General features: G+C 38.7%; 1 protein-coding gene across 10 annotated transcripts in view; it reads left to right on the top strand.

The window, feature by feature from the left end:
- HUWE1 (HECT, UBA and WWE domain containing E3 ubiquitin protein ligase 1) overlaps positions 1 to 19,035 on the top strand; it is a 172,458-nt gene that overhangs the window by 126,833 nt on the left and 26,590 nt on the right. For all 10 annotated transcript variants that reach the window (XM_030306191.1, XM_030306192.1, XM_030306196.2 and 7 more), the window contains 14 exons: positions 972 to 1,099; positions 1,326 to 1,407; positions 2,089 to 2,265; positions 2,726 to 2,885; positions 3,174 to 3,532; positions 6,403 to 6,598; positions 7,824 to 7,991; positions 9,072 to 9,217; positions 9,635 to 9,701; positions 10,674 to 10,888; positions 14,451 to 14,662; positions 15,107 to 15,289; positions 18,096 to 18,268; positions 18,622 to 18,770. In XM_030306191.1, coding sequence (XP_030162051.1) covers positions 972 to 1,099; positions 1,326 to 1,407; positions 2,089 to 2,265; positions 2,726 to 2,885; positions 3,174 to 3,532; positions 6,403 to 6,598; positions 7,824 to 7,991; positions 9,072 to 9,217; positions 9,635 to 9,701; positions 10,674 to 10,888; positions 14,451 to 14,662; positions 15,107 to 15,289; positions 18,096 to 18,268; positions 18,622 to 18,770 — 2,415 coding nt within the window. The remainder of the gene's footprint in view (positions 1 to 971; positions 1,100 to 1,325; positions 1,408 to 2,088; positions 2,266 to 2,725; positions 2,886 to 3,173; positions 3,533 to 6,402; positions 6,599 to 7,823; positions 7,992 to 9,071; positions 9,218 to 9,634; positions 9,702 to 10,673; positions 10,889 to 14,450; positions 14,663 to 15,106; positions 15,290 to 18,095; positions 18,269 to 18,621; positions 18,771 to 19,035) is intronic.

The raw sequence follows: 19,035 nt of genomic DNA, 5'->3' as shown, positions 1-19,035 counted from the left end.
GTAAAACCTGAACTTAACGGAGTAAACCCTTTACAAGAACTCAGGAGATTAAGTCCAGTGTATGTGTCAAATTGTGTGTTTACAGTCTTGGGGTTTTCCTTTTTTGATGGACGTGGTAATTCTTATTATAGCACTTGTGAATAAATAACTTTTGGGAAGGATTGCAAAGTAGTACTGAATGCAGGGTCCCCAATAACATTATAATGCAGACGTAAATCACTCATGAATCTCCCCCCCCCCTTTTAAAAATCACAAGTAATAGTCTTTAATTTTTTTCTAGTCCTTTTTTATGCATTTAAAATAATTAGGATCAGACCATTTTAAAAAAGAAAATTTGTATTTTGTTCTCTCAGTATTATGAATATTTTCCATGTCATGTATACATTCCATCTTTTGGATGTCTCCTAGTTTAAGTAATTGCCTATTGGACATTTAAATTACTTCCAGTGCAGCCCCTATAAAGGAACTACTTTATAGTGTAGCACCTGTAGGGGAACTACTAACTAACTGTTGCTATGTTTAATTATTCCATCTTCCTGGAAAGAATATAAAGGTTTTCTGTAAATCAGAAGCTTTTCAACTTCAACATAATTAAGATTATATTTCCTAGATGGTAATCCTTAATGATAATGATATTAATGATCCTAATAACAGCTTCTGTATAAGTACATACTAATGTGCCAGGCAATGCGTTGGGCATTAGGGTGAACGAGTATACACACACACACTTCATTTAATCCCCACAGTTAACATTCGAAGTAGAAATTATTACTTCCTATGATCCCTGAGGGTCTAAACACTGAAGGCCTAGAGAATTTAAGTAACATATCAGATCACACAGCTAGTAGGTGGTAGAGGTGGAATTTTAATTCAGCAGTTCTCTTAGTGTTCAGCTTTGTGTTTTTCTATACTGTGCCAATCCTTAATGGTGAATAGAAGTTGTATTTATTTATTTTTCTTTGGCCAATTAGGAGTTGAAGCTACCTTGTGCCTGGGTCGTTGAATCTAGTGGCATCCTTAATGTCCTAATCAAACTCTTGGAAGTGGTTCAACCCTGCCTACAGGCCGCCAAGGAGCAAAAAGAGGTCCAGACCCCGAAGTGAGTGATCTTGTATCTCACCTGGTTTCATTTCTGTTCCTCTCAAACTTGGGCCCTATAGCTCAGGCCCTAAATCAAGCACTTTTCTAGAGCATGTATGGGGCAAATCTTGTGTACCTTTTGTGGTTTGAAAATAGATGAGGTGCCTAATAAAATCACGATAAGTTTTCCCATATTGTACAGGTTTTCTGGCTTGCCCAAAGTAAATCATTTCTTTCTTTTTTAGGTGGATCACCCCCGTGTTGCTCCTGATAGATTTCTATGAGAAGACAGCCATCTCTTCAAAAAGGAGAGCCCAAATGACTAAGGTATATAATACATAGTTGACAAAACTGCTTAGCCTCTTGAGGTAAGAATAGACCAGAAGAGAATATGGTAGAGTAGTAAAGAATGAATGGAAAGCTGCCTGATCAAGACCTAAATCTCTTGAGGGATCTCAGTAGCTATATTTTTCTTCTGAATGGCGAGTTAGAATTATTTTTTTATGGAGCTTCTGGGTGAAGGACCCTAGAACTTACCTGGAAGAAAATGTTAAAGGAGTGTGCTATCTCCAGAGGAGAGAGTGGCTTCTATATGAAGGACTGAGTGTGCAGCAATTCCTACAAAAGCCAAGTGCTTTTTATACAAAAATTATATAGGCCACATTATCTTAGTGCCTTCTCAGAAACAGAAATTTGGTTCCTGCACATTTGAACTAGTGTTTCCTATTTGTGGAAAACAGTTGGAAACAAAAGAAAAGCAGAGGATTGCAGGACAAGGGTGTAGAGGTCTTTATGCTTATGGAAGGGATCAGGAATGTGAGAATTAATGTATACAAAAAACTTCTCTTGGTAATGTATACAAAAAACTTCTCTTGGTTCTCAAAATTTTACTAAATGTTCACAGTATTCTTTCTTTTTCCTGGTTAGCTTTAGTAGTGAACAGTTACTGTTTCTTCTAACAACCAAACTTGTAGGAAATACAAAGAAATTTTTTGTTTTTGTATTTAGTATCTACAGTCCAACAACAACAACTGGCGCTGGTTTGATGACCGCTCTGGGCGTTGGTGTAGTTACAGTGCAAGCAACAATAGCACTATTGATTCTGCCTGGAAATCTGGAGAGACGAGTGTGCGTTTCACTGCAGGCCGAAGAAGATACACTGTCCAGTTCACTACAATGGTGCAGGTACGTGCTCACTCGGTGCTGTAAACTTCTTTGAAAAGAGGGAAGATGCTGAGTATGCCTTTTGGTTTGCTTCTTCCTGAACCAGACGTCCTGACATGTGTTATAAGAAGCGCTATTACCACTACTAAATTTGGTATAGCTGACAGAGAATGGAGTCTTCCTAAAGTCATTAGTTAGACCGTGAGTCTGTTGTTTGTGGCAATTTGATACTGTTCCAACCAGAAATGATTTTAAGTGTTAGGGATGGTATATACTCTATTGGAAAGTTTCCAGTTTGTTATAGGGCCTTGTGTATGCTGCTTTACTTTGGGGGACCTTCAGGCTTTCTCTCTGTAGGTGATAAGGATGGGAAAAGTTGCCAGGGTTCCTTCCTATTGCAGCATTTTACCTGGGAGTTCCAGCCCCTCTTATAGTTTCCTTTTCTTTTGTAGAGCTGTTTTTTGTCTTCTTGAATTTCTAGGTTAATGAGGAAACAGGGAATCGGCGCCCTGTGATGCTGACTCTCCTGAGGGTACCACGGCTGAATAAAAACTCAAAAAATAGCAATGGACAGGAACTAGAGAAGACGCTGGAAGAAAGCAAAGAAATGGATATCAAACGTAAAGAAAATAAACCCAGTGGTATGGACCTTCAGTTTTGAATCTTTCAAGGAGTGTTACATAAAGCTTCATGTGCCTTTATGGCTTAAGTTTTGGCCAATTTTATCATGAGTGATTTCTTACCCATCATATTGCTTGGTGACTTAAAGATACACAGTCCCTTTTATATGTCCTTTTATCTGGTCCTAGAATTGGTGTTTGGTATATTTTTTAATAGAAACAAACCCAAGTGCTTGACCTAGCTATGCGGGAGAGATATGGAAGGAAATGTCAAATTAAACTTCTGAACTCTTACTTTCTCATTTGTAGATACTCCTTTGGCCCTAGAGAGTACAAATACTGAAAAGGAGACGAGCCTGGAAGAAACAAAAATTGGGGAGATCCTGATCCAGGGCCTGACAGAGGATATGGTGACTGTTTTAATCCGGGCCTGTGTGAGCATGCTAGGAGTCCCTGTAGACCCAGACACTTTGCATGCCACCCTTCGTCTCTGCCTGAGGCTCACCCGAGACCACAAATACGCCATGATGTTTGCAGAGCTAAAGAGTACCCGCATGATCTTGAATTTGACCCAGAGTTCAGGCTTCAATGGGTTTACCCCCCTGGTCACCCTTCTTTTAAGACATATCATTGAGGATCCCTGCACCCTCCGTCATACCATGGAAAAGGTGAGTCTTTTTGATGTCAGAAGCTGGTTTAGCTTTATATCATACCTTTGTTCTCCTTGATCTCAGATACACTTCTGGTTTTTCATAGGGTATATAACTGGATACGTAGACTATATGTTTTGTCCAGCAAACTTTCCCAGCTGTGTGCTCAAGTGCTTGCTTACATATGGAAGATTGTCCCATTGAATGATTTTTTTTAACTAGAAAATAACATTTTCTGTCCTTAACATTTACTACAGTAATAAATCTTACCTATAAAGTCTTTGGCAGTATAGGTTTTTTGAACCAAAAACTGTTAATGAGGAACTGGGATACCTTTCACCAAGTATATGTCTTAAAGTTGATTCCCTTATAGGAGTATTTCTCATGTATTCACCTGTGAGCACATTTTCCAAACATTGTATTTTGGAGTTGTAAAAGTAGTAAAGTTTTGGGAATATTATAATAGGCCAGACACTTTAATAAGCATTTGCAGATACCCGTTGTGCAGATTGGAAAATTAAGATGTTTATATGTTTATTTTAGGAAACACAAAGCAGTGGAAAAAATGACAAAGTAATTAGAAAAGAGAAAAATGTTTATGGGGCACATGGGTGGCTCAGGTCATGATCTTGCAGTTCGTAAGTTCCAGCCCTGCATCAGGCTGCCTGCTGTCAGCACAGAGCCTGCTTCACATCCTCTGTCCCCTTTTCTCTCTTCCCTTTCCCCACTCAACGCACATTCTCTCTCAAAAATAAATTTTTAAAAACATGAAAAAAATTTTGTAACATCAACATAAGACCTCAAAGGGGAGAAGTAGGGAGGACAAATGTCTTATTTCCTCCTATTAATTCTTTGTCAACAGTCATCACGTGAATGTTATTGGACTTCCATTTTCCTCTCTTGGGACACTGTTTCCCACATTTATAATTAGTGTTGCAGTTTGCATTTTTGTGCATGGTTTTGTCATGTTTAAGATTTTTCTCAGAGATTCCTAGAAATTGGATGAAAACGTATGAGTATTTTTTAACTTGCTTGCCAAAAGGTGGAACCACTTTATACTTCTGTGTGTATGAGTATACATCTTGCATTCATTCACCCAGCCTATTTGATTTCATCTGACATGAGCAAAATCAAAAGAAGGAGCACTATTAAAAACAGCATATATACTGATCCAGGGCAAGAGACAGCCCAACAGGGAAGAAACAGCTACATACAGATAGAATTCTGACTTAAAAACAAAATACTTAAAACGTTTAACGTTTATACAACTTAAAAAATGCTAGGAAGGGACACTGGGGTTGGCTCGCATCTGACTCTTGATTTCCGCTCAGGTCATGATCTTATGGTTTGTGATTTAAAGCCCTGCATTGGGCTCTGTGCTGACAGTGTGGAGCCTGCTTGGGGTTCTCTCTTTCTCCCTCTCTTTGCCTCTCCCCTGCTCAGTCTCTCTCTCTCAAAATAAATAAAACTTCAATTTTTTTTAAATGCTAAGGGGGCGCCCAGGTGACTAAGTCGGTTAAGCGTCTAACTCTTGATTTCAGCGCAGGTCATGATCTCATGGTTTGTGGGTTTAGGCGCCACGTCAGGCTCTGTGCTAGCAGTTGTGGAGCCTGCTTGGGATTCTGTCTGTCTCTCTCTCTCTCTCTCTCTCTGCCCCTCCCCTGCTCACTCGCTCTCACAATAAATTAATAAACATTTTTAAAAAATTTAATGCCTGGAAAATACAGGTTCTTGTTGGATAAGAGCTTTCTAAGCTTAATTGTATTTAGGATTATGAGGAGCAAAGGAAGATCAGTGGCACTTTTAATGTATCAAGTTGGCAAAATGTAAATGCTTGATAATATCCATTGAAGGTATGGGTATGGACAACCAGGCATACTCTTACTTTTTTGGTAGGAGTGGAAATTGGTGCAGCCACATTGGAGGGCAATTTGGTACTGTCAGTTTGAGATATTCTTTGACCTAGAAATTCTATGACTAGGAATTTATTTGATAATTAAAGTCAAGTATGCCAAGGTACATATACAAAAATGTTCACTATAGAAGAAACTGGAGATCTAATGTCCAGCAGAGGACTGGATAACTAAATTACAGCACATTCTTTATAGTGAAATTAGACTTTTCAGTATTTAAAAAATGAGAGTTTAGGATTATAGCTTTACAGGCAAGATATTGGGGTTAATATGTTCAACTAAAGAGATGACTGATTTGGTAAGGAAAGCATTAAGGTTCCAAAAGATGTTTGTGAACATAGTTCACAAAGGAATGATAATGGAAAATACGGTAGTTATTTTCTTTATACCTTCTTGTATTTTCTATTGATTAATGAGTCCTTTTGTGAAGACCAAAAGCATAATGTCTAAGCCCTATAGTTTCAGAGCAAGCCATCTGTAAATAGTTCAGTATTTCCTGTGTCTAAGACTGATGATTGACTTTGAGGCATAAAGAAACGTTTAATTTCGTTCTTAAACACTGAGTGGATATTGGTATTGCATATTTTTAGAGTTTGAACCATTCTGGTTTAAAATTGGGACAGCATTTGGGAAGGCTAGGAGCTGGCACTTACATGTGAGGGCTATAATTTAGATGATCAGTGGTCTAGATACATTTCCCAGTTTCTATAAAGATAACATGCCATCTGTTATAATAATTGATAGTTTTGGGATGTGCTGAATCCTGTAACTTTTTATAAGCCACATATTTTGAATCAGGAAGGAATGGGACTTAAAAGACCCAAGTGCATCTTTTCCCAAAAACCTAAAACTATCATCCAGTGTCTTGAGGCAGAGTTTGGATAGTATTTTAATCCTTGGTAACTCTTCCTTGAATGCAATTGGAGTTTTAGAAAGTGGTCATTAATCCACATTGCTTCTTCCTTTCTTTACTAGGTGGTTCGCTCAGCAGCTACAAGTGGAGCTGGTAGCACTACCTCTGGTGTTGTATCTGGCAGCCTTGGTTCTCGGGAGATCAATTATATCCTTCGTGTCCTGGGGCCAGCTGCATGCCGCAATCCAGACATTTTCACTGAAGTAGCCAACTGCTGTATCCGCATTGCCCTTCCAGCCCCTCGAGGCTCAGGAACTGGTGAGTTTCTCCCCTTCTTCTGGCCTTTGAGACATTGAAGTCTATGGCCTAGTATAACCCCAGAGATAATTTGGAAAGCTTCCTTAAGCAAGTGTTGGGACATGTGGGCCAGTTCAGAGGTACTTCAGTATTTCTTGTGTCTATCTGTCTATCTTACTTGCCCTGTGGTAATCCCTGCCAGAAACACCAAGGACTCATTTGGTCTAGTCCTTGCCCTCAAAGAATTTGTCTTAGTGTGACAACAGAGTGTGAATGGTTTACAGATAAAGTGGTAATTGAGGGACAAGTGGACATGTGACTCACATGGTACAGTAGGAAGTACACTGTATCATCAGTGTGTTCTTGCCCAAAATGTTTGGCCCATGTATAATTATGAGGAAGCAATTAAATGCAAATTTTGAGACATTCTATAAGACAGCTCACCTGCACTCTACAAAAATATTAATGTCATAAAGGGAAAAAAATTCAAGGTTCTCCTAGATGATGAAACTAGAAAGAACTACCAACCATGATGGGACTCTGGACCCAGGTAAAGAGATTTGGAGAAATTTGAATACTGTATATTAGATTATTATATCTGTTAAATGCCTTGGGTGTTAATAATGGTATTATGGTTATGTAGAAAAATATCTTTGATTTTAGGATCTAGATGAAAAGCGTATGGGTGCTTTACTAACCTTTCAACTTTTCTGTAGGGTTGTGGAGGGAGAGTTGTGTTTTGTTTTGTTTTGTTTTGTTTTTTAATAAAATGTTGGGAAGGGAGCTAATTATTTTTGGAAGCCCCCAGATACGTGCCTGACCTCCTGTGCTGGGCATGTCTCCTGTATGATCTCATTTAATCCTCAAATTTTAGGAATGAAAAAAGAATAATTTTAGGAGTGAGAAAATTAAGGTTTGTTGAAGTAATCTGGCCAATGATCCTGTAACAGAACCGGATTTCAAAACCAAGTCTCCCCCAACTGCAAAGCCTATACTCTTTTTACTATTTGGTACTGCTGTAATAAATTCTGTGGGATTTAGGGAAAGTAAAAGCTAGATTTCCTAGTAGGCTACTTGAACGTTGTTTGGAAATGGCCTTTGTCCCAAGCATGTGTGTTTATACAAACCCCCTTCTGAGTCTTTATTAGTAATCAAGTATAGGTACTGGTTATGAGTCTTTATCAGTAATCAAGTATAGGTACTGGTTCACTGTTGACTGATTTTTCTCTGTCTGACCTTGGCTTAGCTTCAGATGATGAATTTGAGAATCTTAGAATTAAAGGTCCTAATGCTGTACAGCTAGTGAAGACGACCCCTTTGAAGCCCTCACCTCTGCCTGTCATTCCTGATACCATCAAGGAAGTGATCTATGATATGCTGAATGCCCTGGCTGCATACCATGCTCCAGAGGAAGGTATGTATCTAGTCTACCTCAGGAGGCCGGGCACTTTGCCTGGATCTCTCAACCAACTTACGGCATAGTGAGCACTCCTTGTGTGCCCATGTGCACTTCTCTGAAAAAACCAATGGTCATACATTATGACAGATGGCAAGGTAGGGGTGAGTCTTAAAGCAAGGCATCTGACCTTGTGGGGGTGACCTATAGGAAGGTTTCTTAGAACAAGTAGTTTCTGAAATAAGTCTTGAATGATAAGAATGAGAATGCTGACATATGAGAGTCTATCCCATACAGGGGGAAGAATGAACAAAGATTAAAGAGATAATGGCATCTTGTGGGCAGGAAAATTTATACCAAAAAGTCTCTAATGTTTTCATTCTCTTTGTTGCTAAAACATCTTTGTTTCCAAAAAAACTGGAATCAGTATTAGAAGGTGTGATTAGGCTTCCTGACCTTTGAGACCACCATCTCAATCTACCTTTATTCCTAGTTAAGGTGCTGCTTGTAAGTACTGGTAAAGTCATGAGTGAATTAAATGGAACTTAAGATTGCATTCCAGTCATATCCTTCAGGATTTTATTTAGGACATACTTAATTGATAGGTCCCACAGAATTGCCAAAAATTGGTGAATATAATCTTTAATTAAGTCAAAATATGAGTCTTTGGTGCTTTTCATCTATTGAGCACTTTGATCCATATAGAGCTTCTTGCTTCTACAACCATAGAACCTTTATTCTACCTCACATATCAGCCCCACCCCCCAAAATAATTTAGCTTATATAGCTAGGGTAACCATTTATTGATCTCTGTTGCACTAGGTATAATACCAAGTATGTTCATTTAAGCTTAGTTGTGAAGCTGAGGAAAGTGAGAAAAATAAGTAAATTGCTTGTGGTCACAAAACTAGTTAGTAAAAGAATGAGGCTTTCAACCATGCTCTCTTGGTCATAACTACGTTTCTCCTCTTAAGTGAAAGTCTAGCCACATCACTATGTAAATAGTCATAGTAAGTGAAGTGAAATTGACCAAGCTGCCAAATAGGCATTAGCATTGCATAGTTATTAATGAGTTTTGTTTTGTTTTTGTTTTTCTAGCAGAGAAATCTGATCCTAAACCTGGGGGTATGACCCAAGAGGTTGGCCAGCTCCTGCAAGACATGGGTGATGATGTATACCAGCAGTACCGGTCACTTACTCGTCAGGGCAGTGACTTTGATGCACAGTCAGGTTTTTCCATTAATGTAAGTCAACTCCAACCTCCTGTCTTCCTTCTCGCTTTCTGATACCTATGTGTTCTCCATGTTTAAGGTTATGCCAGGGAAATTTCAAAGGTATTAATTTTGATGTATCTGTAAATTATCTGTTGCCTAAGAATGAAGATAAATTTGGGGTATCCCTGGGATTTTTCTCTCTTTGGATTGGAAATATGAAATTCATTTTTCATTCTCATTGTCTCTTGTATGTGCCCCCAATCTTCCAGTCACTGTTTATAATGATAGCTTCCCACAGATTATAGTATGTACAGAGTGAAGATGGTTAAAAGATCAGCCAAAGAGAGTCTGTAGCATTCGTAATGAGTACCCTGGGAAGGGTTCCTACCATTTAGAGACAACTGTCTCTGAAATTAATAATGGCTCAGGGGTATTCTTCCTCCATAGAGTCAGGTCTTTGCTGCAGATGGTACCTCCACTGAGACTTCCACATCTGGGACATCCCAAGGAGAAGGTAATGGTTTACTTTTCTCCCTCTTTTGTTCTTACTTCCTTGAGAGAACAAAGAAACTGGGTGTCCTGGGCAGGGGATATGGGAATACAGGCATAATTGTCACATTTACTTGTCTAAGTGAACTTTTCTCAAGGGTGAGCTCCATGTTCTGTAAGTAAAGGATTTCTCTATGCTAAAATTAGTAGAACTGTGACTTACCTAACAAAGTAATGGTTGCTGTGGTGAGATCTTTTAGATCTACTCTTTAAACCACCACATATATTTCTTATGGTGGGTTTTATGCTGGCGTATAGAGCTTTGGTGCCAGTGACACAATTCTAGCCATAAACCTTGCATGGTGGATTCTAGCAGTGTTACCAGAGCCCATTGGCTACTTAGTCAACAATTAGAGAAATGTCACACGGAAACAATTCTAAGGATACCTTCCAAGAGCTGCTGCTTCTTGGATAGGAAAGATCTTTGAGATCTAACCAAGGAGATACCATACTTAATATAACTGCTGGAATGGAGGCATGCTGGGATAAGGTACAGTGGGCACATGTACCCGCTATGTCTCTGTATTCCTGGATGAGACAGGAAAGTATTTATGGAGGAGATCAGAATTTGAATTAAGTTAGATAAGTAAATGTGTGCCAGGGAGACATGTGGGAAGGAAAGGTAAAAGGGGGTACATAAGGCGTCTTTGGAGAACTCTTAGTACAGTATTTCTGGAGTGCAAAATTATGTATAAAAGAAGGGAAATGGCAGAAGATATGTGAACAGTTGGGCAAAGCCTCCCTGCTGCACCATATCTACAGATTATATCTGAGACCTGTCATCCTATGTGTCCTTCCACTGCATTATGAGGAGGACATTCCATTTGTATCAGTGACCTAAAGTGGAATAGAAGTAGTATTCTCTTTCCACATAAGGCTTGATGTTTGCCAGTATTTCAGTGTGAAATTGAACCAGTGTTTGACTCTTTCTCAACAGCATCAACTCCAGAAGAGTCTCGTGATGGGAAGAAAGATAAAGAAGGGGACCGAGCCTCTGAGGAAGGCAAGCAGAAGGGCAAGGGCAGCAAACCTTTAATGCCCACCTCCACTATTCTTCGTCTTCTGGCAGAGTTGGTGAGGTCCTATGTTGGTATCGCTACCCTGATTGCCAACTACAGCTACACTGTGGGCCAGTCTGAGCTGATTAAAGAGGTAATATTTCTAGTCTGTTTAAGATTTGATACTGTCATCATTTGGATACAAATGTGTCAGACAGTTTGCTAGGAACCTGCACATGTTAGCCCAATGTTGAGAGGCAGAGGCCTCTTAGACAACGTTAAAGAAGCTAGGCTTTTCCCCATGATGCAGAGCTATCGGGCTCATTACAGGGAGTGAGTTTATGCCATTTGTTAATTTGTTTGCAGAAAATCACTTGTTCTGCAGTGTAAAGACTGCAAAACGCAAGATTTGGAGTCAGACCAATTAGGAATCGATGTAGATAGCAATCTAGGTAATACAGGATATTGGTGAAGTTGTTGGGGAAAAAAATGGGTGAGTTGAAGAGATTTTTTAAAGGTAGAAATGGATCTTTGGAAAATAAAAACAAAATCAAGGATTCCGATGTTTCTTGTTTTATGTTTTTCTATTCCTTTTATGTTAGAAGAAATGGCTTGAAGAGAAAATGTGTAATTTGAAAGGTATCTGTGGTTTGTCTACATAAGGGTGTCTAGGGGACAGTAGAATAAGCCAAATAGACAAAATGGCTGTTGATCTTCCAGATATACTCACACCTGTGCAAAGACACCTGCTATGGTAATAGTATTGGTAACATAGAACATAAGGAAAGCCTAAATGTTTATCAGACTGTGGGAAAGAAATGTCTTGATATGGAATTATCTTCAGGTTAGATTTTTCAAATGAGAGGGCACTTTAAGAAACTAGATCATGTTCCCATATACATAAAAGGGGTGCCCAAGGAGATTTTTTTCAAAAAGGGAACCTTGTTTGGGAGGTTATATTTTAATTTCATGGTTAGTAAGCAGTAAATGGTCTGAGAGTAGAGTAGGGGCATTAATGTTGCAGGCAAAGAATATGAAATCAGCTGCCATTTTTAAGCTAGTTTTACTGTAATCTGAGTTTTTTAAAATACATACAAAAATATGCAATTCCTGAATGAGCCGTTAGTTTTTCTTGGGTGACTATTACCCAAATTAAAACATTAAAAACTCCACAAAAGCTTACCCCTTCATGCCTTTCTACAGCTCCCCCTCCCTTTTAAACTTCCATAATGTCAACCATTATCTTGAGTTCTGTTGTCATAGATTGGTTTTGCACTTTATATAAATAGAATCATACAGTGTATATTCCTTTGTTTGCAATATCCATTTTTGTGTGTGGTAGTAGTTTATTTGCTGTATAAGATTCCATTGTGTGAATGTAACACAGTCTTGTCCATTCTAGTGCTAATAGACAATTGGGTAGTTTTCCATTTTACAGGTATTGAAAGTAGTGTTGCTACAGTCCATTCTTATATATGTCTTGGTGAACGTATACAGTTGACTCTCGAACAACGCAGGGATATTAAGGGTGCTGACACCTCCTTCCCCTCTCCTCACGTATGTAGTTGAAAATCTGCATAAACTGTTGACTCCCCCAAATATTTTACTAATATCCTCCTGTTGACCAGAAACTTTACCAATATCATAAACACTCCATTAACACATATTTTGTATGGTTACATATATTAGAGGGAGAAAAATGTTATTACCCCTGAGAAAAAATAAAATTGTAATTTCTGCTTGGATCACTAATTCTTAGATTGTTGCAACTTTGAGCTGAAACTCTTAAATACAAATTTGCTTGTTCACAATTTTTTTTAATTAAATAGAAAAAAACAATCAAAACTATTTAATTCCAAGTGAACAGGCAGTAAGGGAAATAAAGACTTGCTAATGGTTTCAGTAAAAAAAAATTGTAAGGTAGAGAAAATGTATTTACAGTATGGCACCAATATATTGAAAAAAAATCTGCATATAAGTGGACCCACACAGTTCAAATCCGTGTTATTCAAAGATAAACTGGATTAAGTGTTTCTGTTAGGTGTTAACATGCCTAAGGAGTAGAATTGCTGGTCTCTTCAGCTTTAGCAAATGGCACCAAAAGTTTTCCAGAGTGGTTGTGTCCATTTATATTATTACCAAGCACAGCATATGGTATGCTTGCCATACCTCCTTGCCAACACTTGGTATTTTCTTATTTTTCATTTTAGCTGTTCTAGTGGATTACTACAAATCCACTAGATTTTGCATTATGGTTAAAATATCCTTTTCTGTATTGGCTATTTGGATATTCTCCTGTGAGGTGTCCAAGTCTTATATTCTTGTTCTCTACTGAATTTTTTACATATTCTACATACAAGTCCTTTGTGGAGTTATGTATACTAAATATATATTAAGCTTTTATTTCAAAGCTTTTACTCATTATGCCAGTTGTAGTTAATATAAGCATTCCTTGTGGAATAAGACATTTAATTGCAAATTTATTAAGTATCTATTATGTGTCACATGACCTTGTGGTACTGGGTACTCCTAGGTGATTTACAAATACTGTTGATTAATCCTTACCTCAGCACTAGAAGGTTGTTGGTATTGCTCCCCTTAATAGAGAAGTAGAGAAGGCTCAGAAAGGTTAGTAACTTGTTCAAGGCCAAACTGCAGAGTAACAGGATTAGAATTGGAATCCAGGTCTCTGGTTATAAATGCAAGTCTTTTACTACATCACCCTGCTTTCCCAAATTGCAAAAAAGCTTTTTTTCCAGTTTTTACTAATAATGTTACATAACATATTTACACAATTTTGTATTTTATTCAGTACTGGGGAATTTTTATTTCTAATAGTTCCATCTTAACCTAGCCACCATATCTAATTTTCCAGACTCTAGAATTCTTCAATGCAGTTTTTATTGAGGCAAAATTTACATAAAATCAAGCATTTTAAAGTGTGCCATTGAGTGGCATTTGGTACATTCAGTGTTATACAGCCATCCTTTCTAATTAACTCCAAAATTTTGATCCAATATCTGCTTAAATGACAATAGAACTAAGTTTCTTTCTAATATAAAGAATTATCAGGACAGAAGTCCTTGTTAGAAGGAACAAGTCTCACGTAATTTCTTTCCCTTGTTGGGCCTTTTTTTGCTATTTACTTTGCTTTAAATATTTTTGCATATCTATCTGTGGCTGTGCTGTTTCTCTTTTAAATGCCTATTTTTAGCCTAGGGTCCTTAGCACATTATAGGTATCAGTAAACATTACAACTTAATTGAATACATGAAGGCATTATAGCACTTAATTATGAACAAGATTTGAATCCTTGCCATTGGTTAAGTTCTTTGCACAGGCCCTGTTTCTTTGGGCCTCATATTACCCATCTGTCAGAATGGGAAAATACTGAACTTGCCTTAACTGTTCTATAGGTTTACTGTGAACAGTTCTTTTAAATACCACACATAAAAATGTTTTGAGAAATATCAAGTGACCTGTAAATGAAAATGTGTAAACTAGTGAGAAATGAGTGGAGTTTAAAAGCATAAAATCTGGATTTGCTCACTTAGTTTGTACTTTCAAACCTTGGTTTTCTCATCTATAAAGTGGACCTAATAATCACTGACTGGGTGACTTGAAGGATCAACTTTGTGTATGTGTACCTTGTTGATGTGCAAACAATATGGCATAATTATGCTTGTGAGTAAATGTCCGAATTAATGATTTTTCAGGACTGCAGTGTGCTAGCCTTTGTTCTGGACCACCTCCTCCCACATACCCAGAATGCAGAAGACAAGGACACACCTGCCCTGGCCCGCCTATTCCTCGCAAGCCTAGCTGCTGCAGGGAGTGGCACAGATGCCCAAGTAGCCCTTGTGAATGAAGTAAAAGCAGCTCTGGGACGGGCACTGGCTATGGCTGAGAGTACAGAGAAACATGCCAGGTAAAACCCATGCCTGACCTAGTGCTGATAATCAGTAGCATCTCCTTACTCCATTCTTGGCCTGTGGGATTCCTAGTACTTGAACAAGAGTTCTGGTCACACTGGCACTGTATATTCTCTGGTCCTCTCAAATAGTTCTAGTGCCTCAAAATACCTAGAGAACTGATTACATTTGGAGGAGGGTAAACAACTTAGAACAAAGGGATGTTGTCATTATAGTTCTGATATCTTCAAGAAATTGAGCAGATTATTCAGTCTTATTTTTTAAATTATGTGTAAAGAAAATTAAGAATGCTACCACTCAGGGAGTGAGCTCTCACCTGTTTAAATGTTACTTCCAGAAGGAAACACAGGGCACCAGGAGGGTTATCTGAGGCCGGTTAGTTTAAGACTCCTAAGAATGGGCAGTATTCATATGATAGAGGTGTCAAACTTCTCTCCCAGGCTTCAAGCAGTGATGTGTATCATCAGTACTATCATGGAGTCCTGCCCCTCAACGTCCAGCTTCTACAGCAGTGCCACAGCCAAGACCCAGCACAATGGCATGAACAACATTATTCGACTCTTCCTGAAGAAAGGACTGGTTAATGACCTGGCAAGAGTGCCTCATAGCCTGGACCTGTCCAGGTAAAATTATTCCTGAACTCCAGCTGCAGGCTTTTGCCCTCTCTTTAATCATGCTGCTTTTATTTCTTCATTTGCATGTGTTTCATGTATCCTCACCAGAATCAGTAGTGAGCCACTGGTGTGATAGGAAAAGTTTGGGTATAGGTGGGAACCTGACTTCTTAGTATTGTGGTTTTTAAGCAAGGCACTTGCCTTTCTTTAGACCTTAGTTTTCTCATTTGCTTCAAACTCAAGAGTTGGACTGTATCAGTAATTTCTTCCCCAAGATTCCCCCATCTTAATTAAAAGTAACCTTTTATTATAAGATTATATGTATGTCATGAAAAATGCAGATGAGCAAAAGTAGATACTGGGTTTCTACCACCAGATATCACTGTTACTTTATTACATTCTTCAATGGTTTTTTCATATACATACAAAATGTATTTTTTACTAAAATGATATTATATATGCTGTTGTATAACCTAGGTTGGATTAGGGTTTTTTGTTTTTCCAGTTATAAATCTCTACCTTGCTTTTGTAAGTAAATTTTCATCATGTATAACACCCAAATCCATATTCAGGAATTTTTGTCTGAACCAGAATCTAGTTACAGACCTTGCATTACATCTAGCTATATCCTCTGAATCTGTTATTCTAACACAGAATCTTAATTAATTTTTTAATTTTCATTTTATTTCTGCTAATGACACTAACTTGTTAAGGTGACCAGGCCTGCTGTCGTGCTGAATGTTTTGCCTTCTAGATTTGGTCCATTTGGTTCCTTGCAGTGTCATTTAACTTGTTCCTTTACTCCCTGTTTTCTGTTAACTTCTAATTAGAGCTAGAGGCTTAATGGAGCAATTTGAAATTATTGGTTAGGATATATCATAAATGAGGTGTATCTCATATTCCATCATGGGGAGACACATCTCTTTGAACTGTCATTAATAATCATGATAAAATTGACTTACTCTATAGTAGAGTACTGTTAAATTTCCCCCCTTCTTACTAGAAAGTAGCCTATATTACTGTTTTGGTGCTATATAAATGTCTGGTTTCCTATCAGCCGTATACCTAATTAATGATCTTAACACCAACTGATAATCCTTTCCTGTGTCAGTTTTTTTGGGGATTATCAATGACTTTTCTAATTTCTGTCATTCCTTTGACATTATTAGCTGGCATTTTTCTGTGACAGCCCCAGTTCAAGGGGGAGAGTCTGGTTACCCTGAAATACAGTTCCTACTTAAGAGGCAGGATAAAAACTTAATTTTTTTCCTTAAGTCACTAATTTTTAGAGTAAAGTCAAAACAGATTTAATCACCACCTCAAATGCAACTTTTCTCTGGTTTTTCTATTTTTATTGATTTTTTTTAAGCCAGTGATTGAATTATTTGGATCTCTGCAGTCATTATTCTTTTCCATTACACCTTTGGCCCATGGGGCCTCTTCAAGTTGATTTTTGTCCTCTTGATACAAACTCATTAATTTTTTTTTTTCCACGTTTATTTATTTTTGGGACAGCAAGAGACAGAGCATGAACGGGGGAGGGGCAGAGAGAGAGGGAGACACAGAATCGGAAACAGGCTCCAGGCTCTGAGCCATCAGCCCAGAGCCTGACGCGGGGCTCGAACTCACGGACCGCGAGATCGTGACCTGGCTGAAGTCGGACGCTTAACCGACTGCGCCACCCAGGCGCCCCGAAACTCATTAATTTTTTTAAAACATTTAAAAATTTTAGACTCACAGTGTAATGAGCACCATATGTTTCATGTAAATTAACCAGTGGTTATCATTCTGTCCTATTTGCTTTAGTTCCTCCTCTCCTTCCCCCTTTTAGGAGCAAAGTCATTTGAAGTTCGTTGCAGACAACATGATGCTTAACCTCTGAATACTTTAGCATGTGTCTCCTAAGAATAAACATTCCTATACGTGGCTAGAATATCGTCACATCTAAGAAATTTTACCATTACATAATAGGATTCAACATGTAGTTCATATTCCAATATCCCCACTTATTCCAAGTATGTCTTTATAGCTTGGGAGAGAGCGTTTTAATCCAGCATCCAGTGAGCATCACTAATTGCATCTGATGTCATGTGTATCTTGTTTTTTTATGACAGTTGACTATTTTGAAGAATCTGGAAGGCACCAAATGTCTCATAGAATATTCCATAACCTGGATTTGTCTAATTGCTTCCTTATGGCTAGGTTCAGGTTAAACTTCTGGCATGAATACTACATGGGTGATATTCGCCCTTGGTGCATCACATCAGGAGACACATAATGCTAATTTGTCCCATTATTGGTGATGCTAAGTTTGATCATATAAGCATTAGCTTTCCCTTTTGTACTTAATAAATGTTTTATGGGTGATGCTTTGAGTTCATATGAAGATTATATGAATATCTTATGCCCTGAAGATTTTTAACTCAGTAGGTTAGCATTTATTGGTGATCCCTGCCTGGATTGCTTACATTGCTGTTCGAAAAGTGAGGATTTCTGATTTTCTCATTCCTATTTATTAGCAGGCATTCTTTTATAATGAAGATTTCCTTCTGCTTATGTTTGTATCCCTGTGGCTGCAATTTCTTTTTATATTTAATATGGTATAATCCACTACCGTCATTATTTTTTATTCTCAGATTTGGCCTGTGGTAATGACCCCATCAATTTTTTAAAGCCTTCTGGCACAACAAGATGTTCCAGGCTCACCTTGTACCCTCCATGCCCCATCCCCTGGAATCAGTTGTTACTCTGATAAGCCTTGGTTCCTTTTAGTGCAGGTTTCTGTGCTAAGTCCGTCTCTGTATCTTTACCTCAGTCCAAACATGGCCAACACAGTCAATGCTGCTTTGAAGCCTTTGGAAACACTTTCCCGGATTGTGAACCAGCCTAGTAGCCTTTTTGGCAGCAAGAGTGCTTCTAGCAAGAGCAAGTCTGAGCAGGATGCCCAAGGAGCTGCTCAGGACTCCAATAGCAACCAGCAGGACCCAGGTAGGGAATTAGAGCCAATGGACTGGAGAGCAGGCTGGGTGGGCATAGTTACTTTATGGGCATGACATCACAACTCTTCTGGCTTGGTATTGTTTCCCTGGGAAATTGCTGGCCTTCTAGAGATCTGTCATAGTGGCGTGGGAATCTGCCCCACAAAGAATTCCTTAAAATTGCAGCCTTATTTGGCTATCCTCACACGTAGCCTTGTCTTTTCCTTTGTCACCCATTCATTTTTTCTCTGAGAACTTGTAAACTTGCCCAGGGAAGGGATCTTACTGTCTTCCATGCTTGCCTCATGGTGCCCTGCATATAGGCACCCTTTGATTATTTTGCTGGTTGGTTGATTGTTTCAGGCGAGCCTGGGGAAGCAGAAGTGCAGGAGGAGGATCATGATGTCACTCAGACAGAGGTGGCAGATGGGGATATCATGGATGGGGAGGCTGAAACCGACTCAGTGGTGATTGCTGGGCAGCCTGAGGTGCTCAGTTCACAAGAGATGCAGGTAGGGAGGCAGATCACCCAGCATACCCCTTTTGCGGCGCTAAACAGAATCCCCAAGTGGTGTGGGTGGGTGAGTACCTTAGATCCTTGCCTCAGTGCTGTCTGCTTTGCACAGGAGCACAGATGATATGCTTAGTAGATGTTCAGTAAATGTGTTTGAGTTGTATTAAATGAGAGGTGGGGATAAGGCCAGGATGCCATCCATGTACTATAAAATGGAATGGATCCCAGCAGGAATCCCAGACTTAGGCACAGGTGAAATGTGG

Source organism: Lynx canadensis, chromosome X (genome assembly GCF_007474595.2).
Source record: "Lynx canadensis isolate LIC74 chromosome X, mLynCan4.pri.v2, whole genome shotgun sequence".
NCBI classification, from domain to species: domain Eukaryota; kingdom Metazoa; phylum Chordata; class Mammalia; order Carnivora; family Felidae; genus Lynx; species Lynx canadensis.
The sequence above is the reverse complement of the archived record's forward strand: the minus strand, read 5'-3'. Positions and strand labels throughout refer to the sequence as shown.